Raw genomic sequence first — 20,572 nt, forward strand, 5'->3', positions numbered from 1 at the left:
TATTTGTATCTTATTTGTGCTACTCTGCTCTTTCTTGATATTTTGTTTATGGTATTGTAAATCTTGCCTGTTTTATTTATTGTAAGCCACATTGAACTCGAGTATGTTCCGGATAATTTGGGGTATACATGTTTAAATAAATAAATAAATAAATAAATAAATAAATAAATAAATAAATAAATAAATAAAAACAGTTCCAGAAACAAAAGAGGAGAAATAGGGAGCATCCTTCTCTCATTCCTCAATGTGGCTCACACCCTTCAGTTCTATGGCTAATGACTACTATCACTGCTTTAGTGTTAGCATTATGTGGGAGTACTGCACGGAAAAAAAGTCCCATTCAAGCTGAACCTAATACTGAAAACAGCAACAAAAAAAATACCGACTCAATCGAATGCCTTCTCTGCATCAAAACTAATGAGCATAGGGGAGGGAGGAGTGGACGGCAATTTCTGCACTTGCAATACTTCACCAATACTAAAATTGTTTGCAAACTCATGACAGGATCGCGTCTTGAAACAAAAGGACATTTCAAACAGCATTTTAGGGACACTTCATAAAACGAGTAGCTGGGGAGGGTTATATGATCTGTATTCTACAAACTTTGGTATGTCACGTAAAACCATCATTTGAGTTAGCCAATTTTCAGGTAGTAGTGCAGGCAATGGTGCTTACAAGTTCCTATTCTGAACTACTGTAACTCTCTTGCACGAGCCTTCCTGAAATTGCCCTGCAATCAATGCAACTAATTCAAAATGCAGCTGCAAGTCTTATAACTTGTGTAAGGTGATTGGAACATGTTACACTACTCTTGAGTCTTCATAGATGCGTAACAACTAGTCAATTATCAAATATAGTTCAAGTGTTTGCTGGCAGTATTCAATACCATTCATGGTGAGAGGCTGTGATGATGTATATGTTCTATCACACCAAAATACCAGAGAACTGCAGAATTGTTCTTTGGTTAAAAAAAAAAACCCAAACAAAACAAAGAAAAAGCAGGGAGGGATAAGGAAACACAGCATTATTCTTCTGAATTTAGGTCAGAGGAAGGGTCTGACTACATGGACAACCCATGGAGGTAGGGCCAGGGAAGGAAGAGGAGCAAGAGGGTATAAGAGGAGAAGAGTAAGTAAGGAGCCAAATTTCTGCTCCATAATAATCAGGTGCCTGTTATTATTTGCTTTATTTCAAGATTTGAGAGACTGCTCTGGTGAAGTAAAGAGAACGAATACACTGGATTGCCAGTGGTACTGACCCCCTACAGCTGACTGGCTGATGCAAACTAACGCTACCAGGTGGGGGGGGGGGGGGGGTCCCTGTGTTGGTTTTGTTTCAAGAGACTTGCCTAGCTTGGGCCTATTTGTTTTTTTAATCTCAAGGTTACGGTGATCAACAGAACACAGGACTACAGCCTAAAGACAGAGTGGCAGGCCTGACACAGGAGATCAGCAGAAGTGGCATCGGGAGTGGGATTCATAAGATACCGTACATACTCGAATAAAAGCCTGAGAATAAGCAGAGTTAACAGTTTTCCCAAGAAAAAAATGGGGGGAAATTAACTTTATGTTTGGAGGAGGGGGGTTAATTTTCAAGTATATTCTTTTCTCCCCTGTGGTGTCCTGTGTTTCTCCCTTTCACCTTGGTGTGCATTTTTGCCCTCTCTCCCCCCCCATCTGCCTGCATTGACTGCCACTTCTCTCCCTCTTCTACCCCCCTCCTCCCATGTGACCGGCACTTCACTCTTGCTTCCATCTCCCCTCCCCACCGTATTGACCAGCATTTCTTACCACTCCCTCCTGGCTGCTGCTGATACAGAAATGAAAGCAAGCTGGGCCAGTATTACTTCTCTGTTGGTGGCAGAAGCAATTTCCAGAAGGGAGCGGCAAGAAATACTGGTCAGCACGGGGGGGGGGGGGGGGGTGAGAGAAGTGCTGGTCAGCCTGGAACCAGCACTTCTCTCAACCTCCCCCCCCCCCCTGGTGCTGACCAGCATTTCTTACTGCTCCCTTCTGGAAATTATTGCTGCCACCAACACAGAAGTGTATGCACAGAAATGAAAGCAAGCTGGCCAGTGTCACATCTCTGTGGAGCACAGAAATTTCTTCTGACTCAATTATAAGCCGAGATCCCAATTTTTGGCCTTTTTTGGGCCCAAAACTCTCAGCTTGTAGTCAAGTATATACAATAGATATCCAGGGAATGAGTAGGATGTAAAATTAGCAGGAACAAGGAGCATGTGGAGCTCTGGGAAGGCGCCTTCACCAAGGAGACACCTTGAAGGAAGCAAGTACCAGAGATACCTAGAGGTGGGAATTGCTGATTCATATAAAAAGTGCAGTTTTTCTGGGCAGAGGTATAGGTACCTAAGGCCCTGAGAAAAGGTGGCAACTTTAGCCCACAAGATCCACAATTGGTTGTGTATCTCCTTTCATAGGACCATGGCCAAGTGGTTGGTGAAGACTCTCCAACACCAACTGGAAGAAATGGCTCACATGAAAAAGACTGTCGAGAAACAGGCTCTCCAGCAACACCACTTTCTGCAATGGCTGGACTACACAACGGAAATGCAAAATCTAGTAAGCAAGCCATTCTCTGCAGGGTCTCAGAAACGAGACCAAGGTGAAACAAGCTCCGGACCCACAAACCTGATAGTTCCCAGCCCCAGTCTGGCCTAACGCTTACCAAGCTGGGTCCACATGATGACTCAGAGGCCTTCTTAACTACATTTGAAAGATTGCAGGCTGGCTGTGGGGATAATAGGCAGCACAGCTGGCCCAGGCCACATATTGAGCCTGGATACCACCTCAGCCTTGAACTATGGGTGGGTCAGAGCAACTACCGAGGACAGTCTGGGCCTTTTGCAGGAGACCTACAGGTAGATCTTTTGAACAAAAAATTCCTGACAGGGGGAGGAAGTGACGTCACCACCAGGAATGGCAGCAAAGGGAGAAAACTACAGGCGAAATCCCCTAAAAAAAATTTTTTTTTTTTTTTTTTTAAATCATTACCAGCCTTAACAGAGGAAAAGGCTTCCTTACTGGTTAGTGCACATTGAGCGCACCCTGGAATGAGTGTTGGACCTAAAGCGATGGATTTATCCAGTTTCGCATACTCTGGGGTGGCAGGGCCTAGGGCCACAAGGCATGTGCTGGAGATCAAAATGGAGCTGCCTGCATCACAGCACTTGAGCTTGCAGTCCCCCGGAGCTGTCTGCGGTAGGAGACGTGGGAGAAACCCCAACCAGGGAGCCTTTGCAGGGAATTCAGGAGTGGCACCGAGAAATAAGAACTGATATTAAAGCAGTCAGAGAAGAGCTGGCTACGCTGGGAGTGGATTTGTGCACCAATATTACAGAGCTCGGGCACCAGGTAGACACAGAGCAGAATCTTGAAGAACACTCTTGACACTCTCACAAAAGTGCATGCACAATTGAAGGACCTCCGGACTGCACATGACCTGGTTTTACACAAGATGGAGGATATGGAAAACAGAATTATGTGCTACAACTTGCGCTTTCAAGGAGTGCCTGAAACCTCCGCCTACATAAGACTGTGAACATGCGGTGCAAAGTATAGTAGGGGTTCTACCTGGCAAGGAGTGGTCCACTATCCAGCTACACAGACCCCATAGAGCATTGGGAACAACAAGCCAAAGCACACAGTTGCCTGCTTTACCAACTATAAAATTAAAGAGCAAGGGTTACACGCTGCCAGCAAAGTGCACAATTTTAAATGGGACTCATACCCGATAGAGGTCTATCAAGACCTTGCAAGCGCCATTTTGAAACTTCATATGGAGCTAAGGCCAGTACTCTACAACTGTGAGAAGTGAGCATACAATACAAATGGTGCAATCCATTTGCACTAATATTTTGCAAAGATGGCAAAATACATCAGATAAGTATGGTGGCAGAGACCAGCACTTCTACTACAGCGAAGCAGCCACCCAGATGTAATACATCCCTCGGGCTATCTGGACAGCCGAAGTGGCAAAGGGCTGCTAAAGGTGGTGGCAGCTTGAAAAGACAATTATCTGCAAAAAGTGTGTCTGAGGCTGCTGCTGAGCGACTTGCTAGCAGAAGATGCCCTGGAGGAATGTCTCCACAAAGACTGATTGATCGAGCCTGTTTCTGGTTGATGGGCTCTTAATCTTAGATGTTACTGTTCTTACAAATTGAAAGCTGGATATTCTATTATAATATGCAGTGAGCTTTATAGTAAGGGGGGGGGCCCTGTGGAACGCACTTCCTCTACTAGACAGCCTCTCCACATGGAGGAGGGACTGCTCTGCACTTGGACTGAGGGGGAGGGGATAAAGGGGGTCTCCTTGGGGGATGAGTGGGTAGGAGGGTTTTAACGAGGAGATTGTTCTCAAGACTTTTAAAATCCAGCTGGGTGCTTTCCATTTTTGGTGAACTCAATACATGGATAAGATAACTTTGATAAGTTACAGCGTTAAAGGCCTTAATTTGCCATCTAAACGACAGCTCTTATTCAAAGAGCTTGAGAGGATAAATGCAGCAATGGCATTTGTGCAGGAGACTCACTTGCTCTCTGAACATGAAAAGTATTGTAGGCACAGGAAATATCCCAACATATATTATGCTTCTAATGCTGTCTAAAAGAAGAAAAGGGGATTATTGATAGCTTTTTCTCATAAGTACCCATGGGCAGCTCAGAAGGTGGTGAAGGATAAAGAGGAACAATATCTTCTGCTCATAGTCCAATTAGGTTCTATAACTTATACTTTGCTTATCGTCTATGCTTCAAATGAAGACCAATAGTTATTTTTACAAGGATTAAAATGTGCTCAAGGTAATATTTTACTAGGGGGCAATTTTAATCTTACATTGAATCCAATGTTGGACAATTCCTCAAGAGCAATCACTTATGCCCAAAAGGCCAGGCGAACAATTAAGGCCTTCTTGGCTCATTGGGGTCTGGTAGATCTATGGAGGGCCTCCTTTTATGAGGAGAAGGAATACACATTTTACTAAGCAGTGTACAAAACAGACTCTCATATTGATTACTGGCTTGGGGATTTAGCGATACAATGGAAGGCTTGGGCCCTTTGTATATCACTCTCTGGTGCAGCTGGAGCTTTCAGTGGGAGTGGATAGAGGGGGACTCCATATTGGCGTCTTAATGATGCACTCTTGCAAGACCCAGCCAATGTGAGTCAGATGGAGGAGAATCTTTTAGAATATATACATTATAACGATACTGGGGAGGTCAATCCAATTACACTTTGGGAAAGGCATAAGGCAGTGGGTATAAGGCAGTCATGCGGGGCAAACTTAATGCTTTGCAGGCCCATATCAAAACTATATGGGACAGTAAGGAGAAGGAATTGCGGGGAAAAATAAGTACCCTGGAACATCAAGCTAAAGTCTTGGACACAACCTTTAAGGGGGGGGGGGGGGGGGGGCGACTTGCATAATCTCAGGGTAGAGCTGTGTGAGCTGCAGTTGGCAGATGTGGCGACAACATTGCAACAAGTGCAACAGCAGCATTTTGAATTTGGTAATTGAGCCAGCCGCCTCTTAGCTCATAAATTACAAAAAAGGACAGCGCAGTCTCAGATAAGCTCTAATCAGGATGATAGTGGAGCACGCCATACTTCCACTGCAGGCATGAGGGATACATTTGTTTGTTATTATGAATGACTTTATACCCCAGATATTTCTCCCATGGCGGAGTCATATTTAAACTCTTAACATTCCTCAGCTATCTGCCTCTGATAATGAGACTTTATCCACCCTACTGAGTTAGACAAGATACACTGGGCTATTAAGAGTTTGCCTGCTGGAAAGGCCCCAGGGCTGGATGGTTTTACAAATAAATAATATAAATGTTTTGGGAATCATTTGGCCCCATTGTTGCATTGCATATTCAATTATTTAGAAACAGGTGGGCATTTGCCAGACTCTTGCAGATTGGCGGCTATATCTGTACTTCCCAAACCAGGGAAGGACCCCCAATTCTACGCCTCCTATAGACCCATCTCATTATTGAATACAGGTTATAAATTGTTCAGAAAAATTTTAGCCCGGCAGTTACAACAGGTGTTGCCTTATTTGATTCATAGTGATCAATCTGGCTTTGTGCTAAGCCGGCAGACTTATGATAACGTTCATAGAGCCCTACACCTTATCCAGCAGGCCAGCTGGGATCAGACTATGCTTTTACTGTCACTAGACACAGAGAAGGTGTTTGATAGGGGTCATTGGTCCTTTATGTTTGAGCATTTGGGCAAGATGGGATTTTCTGGCCATTTTATTACTTGGCTTCATCAGATCTATGCTCGGCCAGAAGCTTGTATAAAAATTAATGGAACCTATACACCCTCTTCTGCTTTTTAAACTTACTTGTTTTTCAGGTGTTGTATAGAAATACATCAGAGTTCGAGATAGTCTGTTACTGAAATTTCCATTTCCAAAACTTAAGAGTATACGGTTTAAATGTCAGCTTAGCACCATGTTTTCCTTCCAGATGGTTGCTACTTGGAATGAACTACATGTTTTTATCTGCTTGGAATCAGATTATATATGATTATGCAAAACGCTGAAAGCATTCTTATTTGACAGGTTTTACTGATTTTTTTTAAAATTCTTTTCCTATACTCAATATATGCTTTTACAGTTATTCCTCACCTTTATGTGGGCTCTTATATTGTAAACCGCCTAGAATCTCCTGCTGGTACTAGTGCGGTCTATAAATCATGAATCAGATTAGAAAGCTACTTTTTTGTTAAAAGCAGTAAACCACTAAATATATCATTTAAACATTAAGCATCATGAGGGAATGCCATATACATAAAGAATGCCCTGTATCCTCCGAAGGAGAAAATGAAGTTATTTTCCATTCCGAGAGAAGCTTTTTGGGGCCTGGTCTGGTCCTTTGACATCGGTACAGAGGTCGTCGGCGTTGACATCGACAGGAGCATCAACGTCGAGGAGAGAGGTAATGGCTGCTGAGAGACCAACTCACGCTGGGAGCAGTGAGGCGTCGAGTGGGTCTCCACCTGCCTCGAGGCTTCCTGTTATGTAGGCCCCCAGGACCGACCTTCGTCGGACCCGGCCCCGAGGAGATGTGAGGATTCCACGTCCTCCTCGGTACTGAGGAGTCTCGACGGGCATCGAGCGAATGCTAAGAAGCACCATCATCATTCTCCTTCGACGCACGGTACCGGGGGCTCAGGGGTGTCGAGAGAGTCGGCACCCGAGAAGCGTCGGCGTCGAGAGGACCTGCTCCCCCTCGGTACAGGAGGTACCGATGCGTCGGTCTCCTTGCAGCCCGGTACCTGCTCCTGAGCCTCCACGGATTCTGACACCGCCTGTCCCACCGGCCTCACAGCCTTCTCCGATGGTGGCTCTCGATGAGTGCTGGGCAGACTTACACAGTCAGTGCCAGAGCCGGTGGTGGGAGGCGGGGCTAGTGCTGGTAAGGGATTTGCGTTACAAGACTTATGAGGAGAGACTTGATGACCTGAACATGTATACTCTGGAAGAAAGGAGAAACGGGTGATACGATACAGACGTTCAAATATTTGAAAAGTATTAATCCGCAAACGAACCTTTTCCGGAGATGCGAAGGAGGTAGAACGAGAGGAAATGAGAATTGAAGGGGGGCAGACTCAAGAAAAATGTCAGGAAGTATTTTTTCACGGAGAGAGTAGTGGATGCTTGGAATGCTCTCCCATGGGAGGTGGTGGAAATGAAAACGGTAACAGAATTCAAGCACGCGTGGGATAAACATAAAGGAATCCTGTTCAGAAGGAATGGATCCTAAGGAGCTTAGCCGAGATTGGGTGACACAGCCGGTGGCGGGAATAGTGCTGGGCAGACTTATACATTCAGTGCCAGAGCCGGTGGTTGGGAGGTGGGGATAGTGCTGGGCAGACTTGCACGGTCTGTGCCCTGAAAAGGACAGGTACAAATCAAGGTAAGGTATACACAAAAAGTAGCACATATGAGTTTATCTTGTTGGGCAGACTGGATGGACCATGCAGGTCTTTTTCTGCCGTCATCTACTATGTTACTATGTATTCAGTTTGGGAACTATTTCCAGTTGTAACATTTGTAAAAGCTATTCAGCCTGAGGATGTATTTCAGTTTCTCCGGGTTTCTAAGTTAGAGAGGAAAACATGCCTCTGCATAACTGGCCCCTACACATGAAGAATAATAGTTCAGGCTTCTGGCCATATTGTTGTTACAATCCTGCAGCTGCAACTTCTATAGACCCAATGATCAATTCTAATGCCAAAATTACACTCTTCCAGCAGAGTACAAGCTCCATTCTCTTCCTCGCAATCCAAGTCCAAAACCAACCACAGGGAACACAACATTGTTGTTCATATCATCCCCACAGGCCCTGTGTGCTGCTGCGCTACACTGCTTAGTGCTGCATCACCCCCTTCACCCCAAATTAACCCATTTGGAGAAACTGCCCCTGAGAGAAACCAGGTGCATGGTAGGACACAGTGGGCTTAGTATGTGGTTTCTCCTCACACACTGTTGGCCTGGTACATGGCATCCTCCTCCTCCCCATAATAGAGCCAATATGCATCCCATAAACTTCCACAGGGTTCTTTTCACAAATATATTACTAACTGCAGTTCAGTCTATGCATTCTCTGCCTCTCCTACAGCACAGAACGCTAATCAAGATAAAATTGTGTTATCTTCATACAGTCCATGAGAAATAATATGCAAGAACGCTGAACTTTACCTGCAAGTTACAACACAGATTGACAGCTAAAAGGCCCGTCAGCCCTCCCTTAAGGGCAGCCCTGAGCTGAATCCATTAAGTACCAGTAGCATCACCCTGGAAAAACCAATTTGAACTGGCCCAGTTAGTCTAAAGTTTTCACGCTGCAAAGCCCCCTTCACAGTACTAAACAAAACTAATACAGAATATTAAAGCAGTGTTCTCCCCAGAAATATTTGCCAGCCGGGTAGGTGCAAAGGAGTAGTACACAGTATTATAAACTTTTCTGTTAAGTTAGCCAAGTATTCAGGAAAATCAGCCTGGTGGTACACCCATTCAAAAGGTCCTGGGGAGAACACTGGAACAGGACAGCTAAATACCCTATCACTGAATAAAAAGACTTGTTTTCAAAATACATTCAGCTCTACTATAGACTCTCTAAAGGTTCTTACCAGATAAACAAGAACATGAAATATGCACCAACTCTTAACTTTGCAGGCAGATGAGATGATCTGTTCACCCCCATGGCTGCAGTAGGTACTAAGACGCCCAAGTGTTGGCACAACACAAGGAAAGGCTAGAACGTGCAAGGTCACTTAACTGAAGCACACTTCCTCAGTCCAAAATTTTAATATGTAATATTACATTATCTGAAAATGTAAAGCTAGAAAAGAGTATCTTTGGCTCTTACCCTCTTCCCTTACCTGTACCTCCTCTTCATGGGTTGACTCATTCCCCAAGAGGGGATCTGCAGGGGGTGCCTGGATGGTGACAGATTTCTCAGATCGACTGCCATCTTTACTTCGCGATTTGTGCCTATCTCGATTCCTCTCCCTATGGATAGAAAGGATACCATAAGTTTACAAGAACCCAACACTGTAGTAAACAGCCAGTTTCCTTAACTCAGGCATGTTACACATGAAGAGAACATGATTTAAAAAAAAAAAAAAAAAGTTCTAGTTGTTTTGGTCATAATTTTAAAAATAATTGCCCAAGACATCACCAGCTTCTCTAGGGAGCTGCCATCAACATACACTGTATCCACAATTCAGAGATCACAGAATGCTAGTTAGAGAGGGCTGAAAGAAATCTCAGGAGACCTAGCCCACCCCTGCCTTTATATGAATACCATGTTCAGCAATTTTGACAAGGGGAGAAATCTATATATATAAAAGGCAACCCCAACGTTCTATGAAGCCTCCAGCCGGAAGTGTGAAGCGCCAGAGATATCCGGTTTCCCCATGAGTGAAGGAAAACAGCAGAACACGAAATCCCTCTCTCTAACAGTGAAGGACTCAGAGGGGGGAGGGGACAGAGACGCCCTCACTCTCTCTGTAACACAAACACAGCACAGCAGGAAACTTATCACTCTCTCTGTAACACAAACACAGCACAGCAGGAAACTTAACACTGAAGGACTGGACTCGGAGGGGGGAGGGGGAGGGAGAGAGGGCAGAGGGCAGGGACACTCCCACATGCACACTCTGAAGAAAACCTTGCTAGCCCCCGTTTCATTTGCATCAGAAACGGGGCTTTTTTACTAGTATATTGATATTGCTCGATTCATCAAGTGCTTTTGGCCTGGTGGATCACCAGCTATTGACTGCTTGGTGCAAAAGGGCAGGGCTCAGGGGAACAATGCTACAGTGGCTCCATTTTTTTTATACGTAAATAATAAAACTGTTTGCTCCAAAACATCGAATCATCTGCCACTGCAAGGAATTCCGAAAGTCGGTGGACAGTTGGATCACATCCTCTAGACTCCCCGAAGCTTGATACCACTGGGAAGCTAGGGTCAATTCAGCTGATCTCATGTGTAGGCGTGCCATGGGAGTCACATGAACCGTGGAGGCCATGTGCCCCAGAAGTCTCAACATCTGCCGAGCCGTGATCTGTTGAGACGCTCGAACCATGGACACTAGGGACAGGAGGTTGTCTGCCCTCAATCCAGGAAGATAAGATTGAGCTGTCTTTGTGTTCGACAGAGCTCCAATGAATTCCAATTTTTGAACTGGGGTGAGATGGGACGGAGTGGAGTAATTGATCATGAACCCCAGTAGTTCTAGTACCTGAATAGTCACTCGCATGGACTGTAGAGCGCCTGCCTCCGAAGTGCTCTTCACCAGTCAGTCGTCAAGGGAACACATGCACTCCCAGTCTGCGTAGCAACACTGCGACTACAGCCAGGCACTTTGTGAACACCCTGAGCGCAGACGCCAACGGGCAGTACACAGTACTGAAAGTGCTGTGTTCCTAGCTGAAATCGAAGATACTTCCTGTGAGCTGGAAGTATCGAGATGTGTGTGTAAGCATCCTTTAAGTCCAGAGAGCATAGCCAATCGTTCACTTCAATAATAGGAAGAAGGGTGCCCAGGGAAACCATCCTGAACTTTTCTTGAACCAGATATTTGTTCAGGCCCCTTAGGTCTAGGATGGGACGCATCTCCCCTGTTTTCTTTTGCACAAGGAAGTACCTGGAATAGAATCCCAGCCCTTCTTCCCCTGGTGGAATGGGTTCGACCACACTGGCCTTTAGAAGGGCGGAGAATTCCTCTGCAAGTACCTGCCTGTGCTGGAAGTTGTAAGAATGAGCTCCTGGTGGGCAATTTGGAGGTTTGGATTCCAGATTGAGGGTGTATCCTAACCGGACTATTCGAAGAACCCACCGGTCGGAGGTTATGAGAGGCCACCTTTGGTGAAAAAACATCAACCTCCCCCCTACTGGCAAGTCGTCCAGTACGGACACTTTTACAGAGGCTATGCTGAACTGGAGCCAGTCAAAAGCCTGTCCCTTGCTTTTGCTGGGGAGCAGAGTGGGCCTTAGATGCACGCTGTTGACGAGAACAAGCGCGCTGGGGCTGAGCCTGGGCAGGCTGCCGAAAAGCAGGAGTGTACCTACGCCTAGAGTAGGAATAGGGAGCACTTCTCTTCCCCTCCAAAATACCTCCTAGATGAGGAGGCTGTAGCAGAAGGTGCCCGGTGGGAGAGAGAATCCATAGCATCATTATGCTTCTTGATCTAATCAATGAAATCCTCTACTTTTTCACCAAAAAGATTATCGTCCCCGGCAAGGAACATCCGACATTCGCTGTTGGACAGAATGATCCAGGTCAGAGACACGCAGCCATGAGAGTCTGTGCATCACTATACCCTGAGCAGCGATCCTGGATGCTACATCAAAAGTGTCAAACGTACCCCTGGCCAGGAACTTTCGACACGCCTTCTGCTGCCTGAGCACCTGGCAAAAAGGCTCGGCCAGCTCCATAGGGAGTGCAGCCACCAAGCCCGACAGTTGCTGTATCGAGTCCCGCAAGTGCACGCTCATGAAGAGCTGGTAAGACTGGATCTTGGCGGCGAGTATAGCGGCCTGATACGTCTTTCTCCCAAAAGAGTCAAGAGTCCTAGCTTCTCTGCCTGGGGGCACCAAAGCATAGTCTCTAGTACTCCTAGCTCTCTTGAGAGCGGAATCCACCACCATGGAATTGTGGGGTAATTGGGACCTCATCAATCTAGGTTCACCATGGATCCAATATTGGGACTCAGCTTTCATGGGAACCACAGGGCCAGACAGAGGGGTGGACCAGTTTCGCATAAGGACTTCCTTCAGTACCTTATGCAGAGGGACTGTCACAGCCTCTTTAGGTGGAGAAGAAAATCCAGGACCTCGAGCATCTCAGTCCTCAGCTCATCCTCAATCTCCACAGGGAAGGGAATAGCCATAGCCATTTCCCGGACAAAGGAGGAAAAAGACAGACTCTCGGGTGGAGATAGTCTTCTTTCCAGTGGAGGGGAAGGGTTGGAGGGAATCCCAAAGGACTCATCGGAAGAGAAGTACCTGGGATCTTCATTTGATTCCCATGAGCGCTCCTGCTCAGTGTCGGATACAACCTGTGTCAAGGTACTCCGACAGTGGACCTGCCTCGACACCGAGGAACGATGTCCTCTGTGGCAATGTCGAGAAATCGACGCCCAATCCGACCGCGGCGAAGCTCCCTCCACCTACGTCGAAGGGGAGTCAACTTGGGTTGCAGCCGATGCCGCAGGCGGCACTGCAGTCAGAGACCTCACCACAGATAAAGGGCCAGAAACCGCTGCAGCAGATGTTACAGAAGGCGCAAGCACCCCCAACACCGAAGCTGATTGTCACAGTAAGCCTTCCAGAAGTTCTGGAAACAAGGCCCGGATACATAGTAGATGACGGCAGAAAAAGACCTGCATGGTCCATCCAGTCTGCCCAACAAGATAAACTCATATGTGCTACTTTTTATGTATACCTTACCTTGATTTGTACCTGTCCTTTTCAGGGCACAGACCGTGTAAGTCTGCCCAGCACTATCCCCGCCTCCCAACCACCGGCTCTGGCACTGAATGTATAAGTCTGCCCAGCACTATCCCCACCTCCCGCCACCGGCTGTGCCACCCAATCTCGGCTAAGCTCCTTAGGATCCATTCCTTCTGAACAGGATTCCTTTATGTTTATCCCACGCGTGCTTGAATTCTGTTACCGTTTTCATTTCCACCACCTCCCATGGGAGGGCATTCCAAGCATCCACTACTCTCTCCGTGAAAAAATACTTCCTGACATTTTTCTTGAGTCTGCCCCCCTTCAATTCTCATTTCCTCCCGTTCTACCTCCTTCGCATCTCCGGAAAAGGTTCGTTTGCGGATTAATACTTTTCAAATATTTGAACGTCTGTATCATATCACTCATTTCTCCTTTCTTCCAGAGTATACATGTTCAGGTCATCAAGTCTCTCCTCATAAGTCTTGTAACGCAAATCCCTTACCAGCACTAGCCCCGCCTCCCAACCACTAGCCCCGCCTCCCACTACCGGCGCTGACACTGACTGTATAAGTCTGCCCAGCACTCATCGAGAGCCACCATCGGAGAAGGCTGTGAGGCCAGTGGAACAGGCGGTGTCAGAATCCGTGGAGGCTCGGGAGCAGGTACCGGGCTGCAAGGAGACCGACGCATCGGCACCTCCTGTACCGAGGGGGAGCGGTCCTCTCGACGCCGACGCTTCTCGGGTGCCGACTCTCTCGACGCCCGAGCCCCCGGTACCGTGCGACGGAGAACGATGATGGTGCTTCTTAGCATTCACTCGATGCCCGTCGAGACTCCTCAGTACCGAGGAGGACGTGGAATCCTCACATCTCCTTGGGGCCGGGCCTACATAACAGGAAGCCTCGAGGCAGGTGGAGACCCACTCGACGCCTCACTGCTCCCAGCGTGAGTTGGTCTCTCAGCAGCCATTACCTCTCTCCTCGACGTTGATGCTCCTGTCGATGTCAACGCCGACGACCTCGGTACCGATGTCGAAGGACCAGACCAGGCCCCAAAAAGCTTCTCTCGTTGAGACGCTTGGGTCCGTTTCTTCATACGAAGACACAGACTACAAGCGGCTGGGCTATGATCAGGCCCAAGGCACTGGATACAAGAGGAGTGGGTATCTGTATCTGAGATGGTCCGGTTGCACAGAGTACGACGTTTGAAGCCGCTGGGTGTCTTCGATGACATGGAAGGAAAAACAGCTTCAGCAAAATCAAACAACGCGATTGTGCCAAGAAAGAAAAAGCACAAAAAAGGGAAAAGGCTGGCCGCGTCAAAAAAGAAAGGAAACTTTAACAGGGAAAAAAATTAAAGGAAAGTACGCAAAACTACTTATAAATACTTTATTTTAAAAATACAGATAAAGAGAAAAAAAAAGAACTGAATAGGCACGCTCGCACAGCAGGCAGGAAGTCGTTCGCGCTGCCTGCGTGACAGAACTCTCTGGAAAGACTGATTTTATTTTGCTTGCAAACTTTTTGGCGATTCCTGGGCCACCGCGGACGTCGACCCACATGTGAGAACAAGCAGCCTGCTTGTCCTCAGAGAATGCTATTTTTGCAGACATCTCCCCAACCACATTGCACAGACAGCATGACTTGAGAGATGTTACAGAGAAACTGCAAGTTGATGTGTATGTGTTGTTTTATGTAGAAATGATCATGTATGTAACATTGAAAGGGCATCCTTTATAATAGCTTGGACAAAATAGCCTTGTAACAAAACAGCCCTTGACAAATTGGTTCCTAACAAGAAAAAAAAAACATTTGACCAAAACATCTACATATCAGATATCAAATGGTCTGCCACCCCCTGGTCGGATCATCACAAATCGACACTATCCCTACACTGGCGAAAAAAAGGCCAGCCTAAAACACAAGACCCTGTAAAAATCATCACTAGAGGACGGATTGACAAAGAAAGGTTCTGGCAACAAATCTACAACAACAACTGGTCTACACAACCAAACTCAAATTACTTCCTTACAGAATGGGACAACAGGTGCAAACTTATACTGGACGAAATAGCCCCACTGTGCACTAAAATTCTATGTAGGCGCAACCCATCACCATGGTTTAATGACCTACTAAAAAACCTAAAATTACAAACCAGGAAACTAGAAAAAAACATGGTGTAAATCAAAAAATAGCATCACCTACAATGCATGGAAGCAGTCACACAGAAATTACAAAAATGCCATCAAAAGAGCCAAAAGATTCTAATACACACAAACAACTACAACCAGCGGCACAGACATAAAAAAAAACAATATCAACTCATAAAGAACCTACTTAACACCAACCCAATCACATCCTCCCCCTCAAACTACTCATCCTCTACAGCAAGAATTAGAACTAATGGAGGACACTCCAATACATTTGGCTTATACAGAGGCACTTGACAGGGGTCTATTATCCGCATTTCTCTTTGCCCTAGCAGTAGAGCCACTGACAGCAAAAATTCGCATAGCAAAACACATCCAGGGTATTCGACCAGCGGGTGAGGAATTTAAAACAACATTGTTTGAGGACAATATTCTTCTAACAGTGGGTGATACAAGTTTCTCCATACCTCATATTCTCCAAGAATTACAAATATATGGCTCACTCTAAATTTAAAATGAATGCTTTGAACTGCTCAACGTAACTTTAGACCAGGGCACAGTATTGGACTTTAAAAATACACTGCCATTTGGGTGTGTGAAAAATCATATCTAATATTTAACCTCCATTTACAAATTAAATTATGGCAAGCTGCTCCAAGAAATTTCACTGTTAGACAGATGGAAACACACTTCATCATTCTTGGCTGAGCAGAACTGCAGTATGTAAGATGTTACTTAAATTTCTTTGGGTCAGACTCTCTTGATTGGAAAGCCCAAATCCCATATACGATTTCTACAGAAGAAAACTTTTGACTCCATTTGGAAAAAAGATCCCCCCCCTCCCGAACATCAAGAAGAGTTTTACAGAGGAGACAGGGTCAAGGGGGACTGGGAGTTCCTGATTTCGAGAGCTATTATTTAGCATCCCAATTAAGTGTACTCATGGATGGGCATGATCCTCAACTTGGGTATGTACCGGGAAGGGTATATTACACCTCCTAAACAATGGACTAATTTAATATGGGAACCTACATATACTTGTATATGCTTGGATAGAGCACCTCCATACTTGACACAAATCAATGTTTGAGAAGATGAGTGATAAGTGGTTCTCTGTAGTGTCCCCACTATGCTCACTCTTGATGTATGCACCCCAGTAGGAAGGTAATCTATTGAGATCATGGGAGCAGAATGGCATTGAGGATGGAATTTTGAAATCGTTTCAGTAGTTACAAAGCATATATGCCTTCTCATCCACAGAGTTTTATATATATCTTCAAATTAGACATCCGTTACAGTCAATATGCATTAGAGACTGGACGCAACAGAAACACACTCCCTTTGAGGAAACTCTTTTGGCTGAGGCCTCACAAAAGAAACTTATACCTAGACTTTACAACTTACTAATGGGGGACCCCAAAACAAACCACTTTATAAGCTCAAATGGGAAAAGGATCTGGGGTTTTCCTTATCCAATAAGGAGTGGCTGTGTATTCATGACAGCAATTTTAAACTGTCCATTTCAACGCACTTGGCTGAACAGGGGCTTTTTAATATATTTATAAATGATTTAGAGATGGGAGTAACTAGCGAGGTAATTAAATTTGCTGATGACACAAAGTTATTCAAAGTCGTTAAATCACGACAGGATTGTGAAAAATTACAAGAGGACCTTACAAGACTGGGAGACTGGGCGGCTAAATGGCAGATGATGTTTAATGTGAGCAAGTGCAAGGTGATGCATGTGGGAAAAAAGAACCCGAATTATAGCTACGTCATGCAAGGTTCCACGTTAGGAGTTACGGACCAAGAAAGGGATCTGGGTGTCGTCGTCGATAACACACTGAAACCTTCTGCTCAGTGTGCTACTGTAGCTAAGAAAGCAAATAGAATGTTGGGTATTATTAGGAAAGGTATGGAAAACAGGTGTGAGGATGTTATAATGCCGTTGTATCGCTCCATGGTGCGACCGCACCTTGAGTATTGTGTTCAATTCTGGTCGCCGCATCTCAAGAAAGATATAGTAGAATTGGAAAAGGTGCAGCGAAGGGCGACTAAAATGATAGCGGGGATGGGACGACTTCCCTATGAAGAAAGACTAAGGAGGGCTAGGGCTATACAGCTTGGAGAAGAGACGGCTGAGGGGAGACATGATAGAGGTATATAAAATAATGAGTGGAGTGAAACAGGTGGATGTGAAGCTTCTGTTCACGCTTTCCAAAAATACTAGGACTAGGGGGCATGCGATGAAACTACAGTGTAGTAAATTTAAAACAAATCGGAGAAAATTTTTCTTCACCCAACGTGTAATTAAACTCTGGAATTCGTTGCCGGAGAAAGTGGTGAAGGCGGTTAGCTTAGCAGAGTTTAAAAAAGGGGTTGGACGGTTTCCTAAAGGACAAGTCCATAAACCGCTACTAAACGGACTTGGAAAAATCCAAAATTCCAGGAATAACATGTATAGAATTGTTTGTACGTTTGGGAAGCTTGCCAGGTGCCCTTGGCCTGGATTGGCCGCTGTCGTGGACAGGATGCTGGGCTCGATGGACCCTTGGTCTTTTCCCAGTATGGCATTACTTATGTACTTATGTACTTTACAGGTGGTATATGTGCCCCACACACATTTCTTTATTCTCTTCAGCTAAATCAGCTGTATGTTGGAGGAGGTGTGGTAGAGGAATTTATTTTCAAATATGGTGGGAACGTACTCTAATACTGAATTTTTGGACAATGTGTACCCAGGCAACGTCTGGGATGTTACCCATATGTACTCTTTACTAAAGTGGCAACCGCCCAACTTTCCCAATTTAAGGTACTGATTGTATGCTAACAACTATATGCCCCTACAATTTTGTCTTTATCAAAATCCTTGTATGCTGCGTTATGCCAGGAGATATCTGCAAGCATTTCCAATAGAGCAGATAGATCAGACCCATCATTTCAAGAAGCAGCATCATCACCACATGTAGTGGCAAGATCCAAAACCACCTTGGGGAAAATACTGGTGAGTGTTATGTCAAATGTGGTCCAAGAAAAAACTGAAATACAAGTGGAAAGAATGCTCTGCTTAAAACCAGGTTTTAGCAGAACTTTACATCTTCCAACAAGTTTCCACTTTGACCTATGTGAGGAGGATCTGTAGTCTGAAAGTCCAGTCAGACCCTACTACTGAACCTGACCCCAAGAAGGTCTGAGGCATGCACAGATGGGCCTTAGTTGTAAGGATGCAAAGGCCCCACAGTCAATCTACAGCCATTCTGCATTTCTTAAACTTATCACTAGACCACTAGTTCCCAGCTCCACTGGGGTCTTTAAAACGGGTCAGTCTACTATGGAACAGCAGAGTGCTGTACTCTCTAAAAGGGTCAGCAGATATAAGTCTGCATGGTAGATTTGTTTGCAACTCACAAAATAAAGAGGGTGGTGGTGGGAGGGTGTAAATAGACCTTAACACACTTCCTCAAATCAGCATCCATCATGGCAACAAAAAGCAACAGCCACACAAAGTATGGCATCAGATGAGGCAAAATACAGTTATCACGGACTTGAATTCCAGCAGCTTTAACCAATGCTCAAAATACTTCCAGAAGTCAAACAGCCTTCATTCAGTGGGGGTCCCTTATTTAGAGATCTGACAATACAGTTCCAATATTCCAATCTGCATTGCCCAAATACTCCCAAATAAAGCAGCATGGTGCCCACTGCATACCCTGGTGGTCTGTGAGCCTTCTTGGAGTGTCCCGAGTAATAGGAGTATCCAGAATACGTGGATTCAGTATCCATGGCAACAAAGCATTGGTCCTCCTAGGTTGCTTAATTTGTCCCTCGTCGAACCCTTCCAAGGTTGGTCCTTAGACTGCCCTAGTCTCCAAGGGTTTCAAGCCCTGAGATACTCCGTGAGACTTGGAGGGCAACATGAATCTGGTAGGGGGAAAAAAAAAAAGAAAGTTACTGCTTAAACACTCACTATTGTAGAGAAAGAAGAACAAAGTTCAGGATATCGTCCCTTGCAGTGGAATCAAAGCCACGCAATTAAACTGCAGTGTCCTTTTCTATACTTTACAGTATCTATAAAACTGCTAACCCAGAGTTTTAGAAAAATAGCATCTGAACAAAGCATACATATTTTAAAAATTTTGCACACAGAGAACATTGTAAACAAGGTAAGAGCATTTTAACCTTGTGGATAATTATGTCAAATGCCCAGGAGCATGTGAGCAGCGCAGCCTAGAGAATCCCAGAACAGGTAGAAGACCAGGAGACACTGCAGCCCACAAACAGTAGTATGTGGCTCCTCCAAAAGAAACAGAGATGAACTCAGCAGAAGGAAGAATCACCCTCTCGCCTAGAGGGAGCCCGAACCCCCCTTCAGCAAAGAGACATACCCCATCTCTCAAGAATGCCAGGAGAGTACTGAGCCAGCAGCAGAGACAGAGCTACAGCACGGAAAAACCCCTACGAAAAAAAAGAAATGGCTAGTCCCACAGACAAGGAAAATAGACTCAGCAGCAACAGTTGAACCATGGTCTCGAGTTATACCTGCGTGAGGTTCTTGTTCGTAAGGGTGCTATTTTATCTAGTATACTTTTGCATCTTTTGTCTCATTCTATGAGGTAGTATATGGAGTCTGTTTGTGCTGACCATTCGTTATTGTATATCAGTTACCAGAATGTTTTCGTGTCAACAACAAACTCTAGTTCTCAAGGGCTACAAACCAGTTGGTTTTTCAGGGGTCCCTTAACGAATATGCATGAGATAAGGAGTTGGATGCCCACAGCCTCCATTTTATTCAGTCTATTTTGTATGTGTTAGGGACATCTGAAAACCTAACTGGTTTGCAACCACTGAGGACCAGAGTTCAAGACCCCTATGCTACAATTACTGCCCAGCCAATTAATATCAATCAACACTGTGCTTCCAGCAACTTCTTTCCAGCAGTCCTCTGCAGGCATGAGTGTAGTGTTTCTCACAACTCCTTTAGTGAATTAATTAATTGTTGGTATATCGCCCGACAGGTCTTTTGTATGAAGATTCTTTTCTTTTTGAAGCTTCATTTACACATGGAATTACTGCTGCTAACACTATTTTATTGAGAGATTATAATATTCATATAGATCTTGCAGATCAAGATCGCATTGCTACTGATTTTTTTGATACCTTATCCTCTGTAGGGTGGTATCAAGCTTTTTATGGTCCTACACATGAACTGGGGCACACCCTTGATGTGATTTTTGTTAATTTGAAATTGCAGAACTCCAAATTACTAGGACTGCAAATTACCCTTTTTCATTAGTCAAGACTGTTTTAAAATAGTTATGAATTGGTCAATTTTTGTGGATAATCTTTTAAAGATGGATGCTCTTATTAACTTTTCCTGTGATGAATATGAGCTGATATTAGTTCTCTCTGGATTTCTCAAACAAGAATT

General features: G+C 45.1%; 1 protein-coding gene across 1 annotated transcript in view; it reads right to left on the reverse strand.

The window, feature by feature from the left end:
• VANGL1 (VANGL planar cell polarity protein 1) overlaps positions 1-20,572 on the reverse strand; it is a 95,429-nt gene that overhangs the window by 64,717 nt on the left and 10,140 nt on the right. The window contains exons 2-3 of the mRNA XM_030203891.1: positions 18,854-19,065; positions 9,415-9,544 (exon numbers count right to left, since the gene is read on the reverse strand). Of these exons, the coding sequence (XP_030059751.1) occupies positions 9,415-9,544; positions 18,854-18,927 (204 nt within the window). The 5' untranslated portion in view covers positions 18,928-19,065. The remainder of the gene's footprint in view (positions 1-9,414; positions 9,545-18,853; positions 19,066-20,572) is intronic.

This window comes from Microcaecilia unicolor, chromosome 5, assembly GCF_901765095.1.
Source record: "Microcaecilia unicolor chromosome 5, aMicUni1.1, whole genome shotgun sequence".
In the NCBI taxonomy this organism is placed as follows: Eukaryota; Metazoa; Chordata; class Amphibia; order Gymnophiona; family Siphonopidae; genus Microcaecilia; species Microcaecilia unicolor.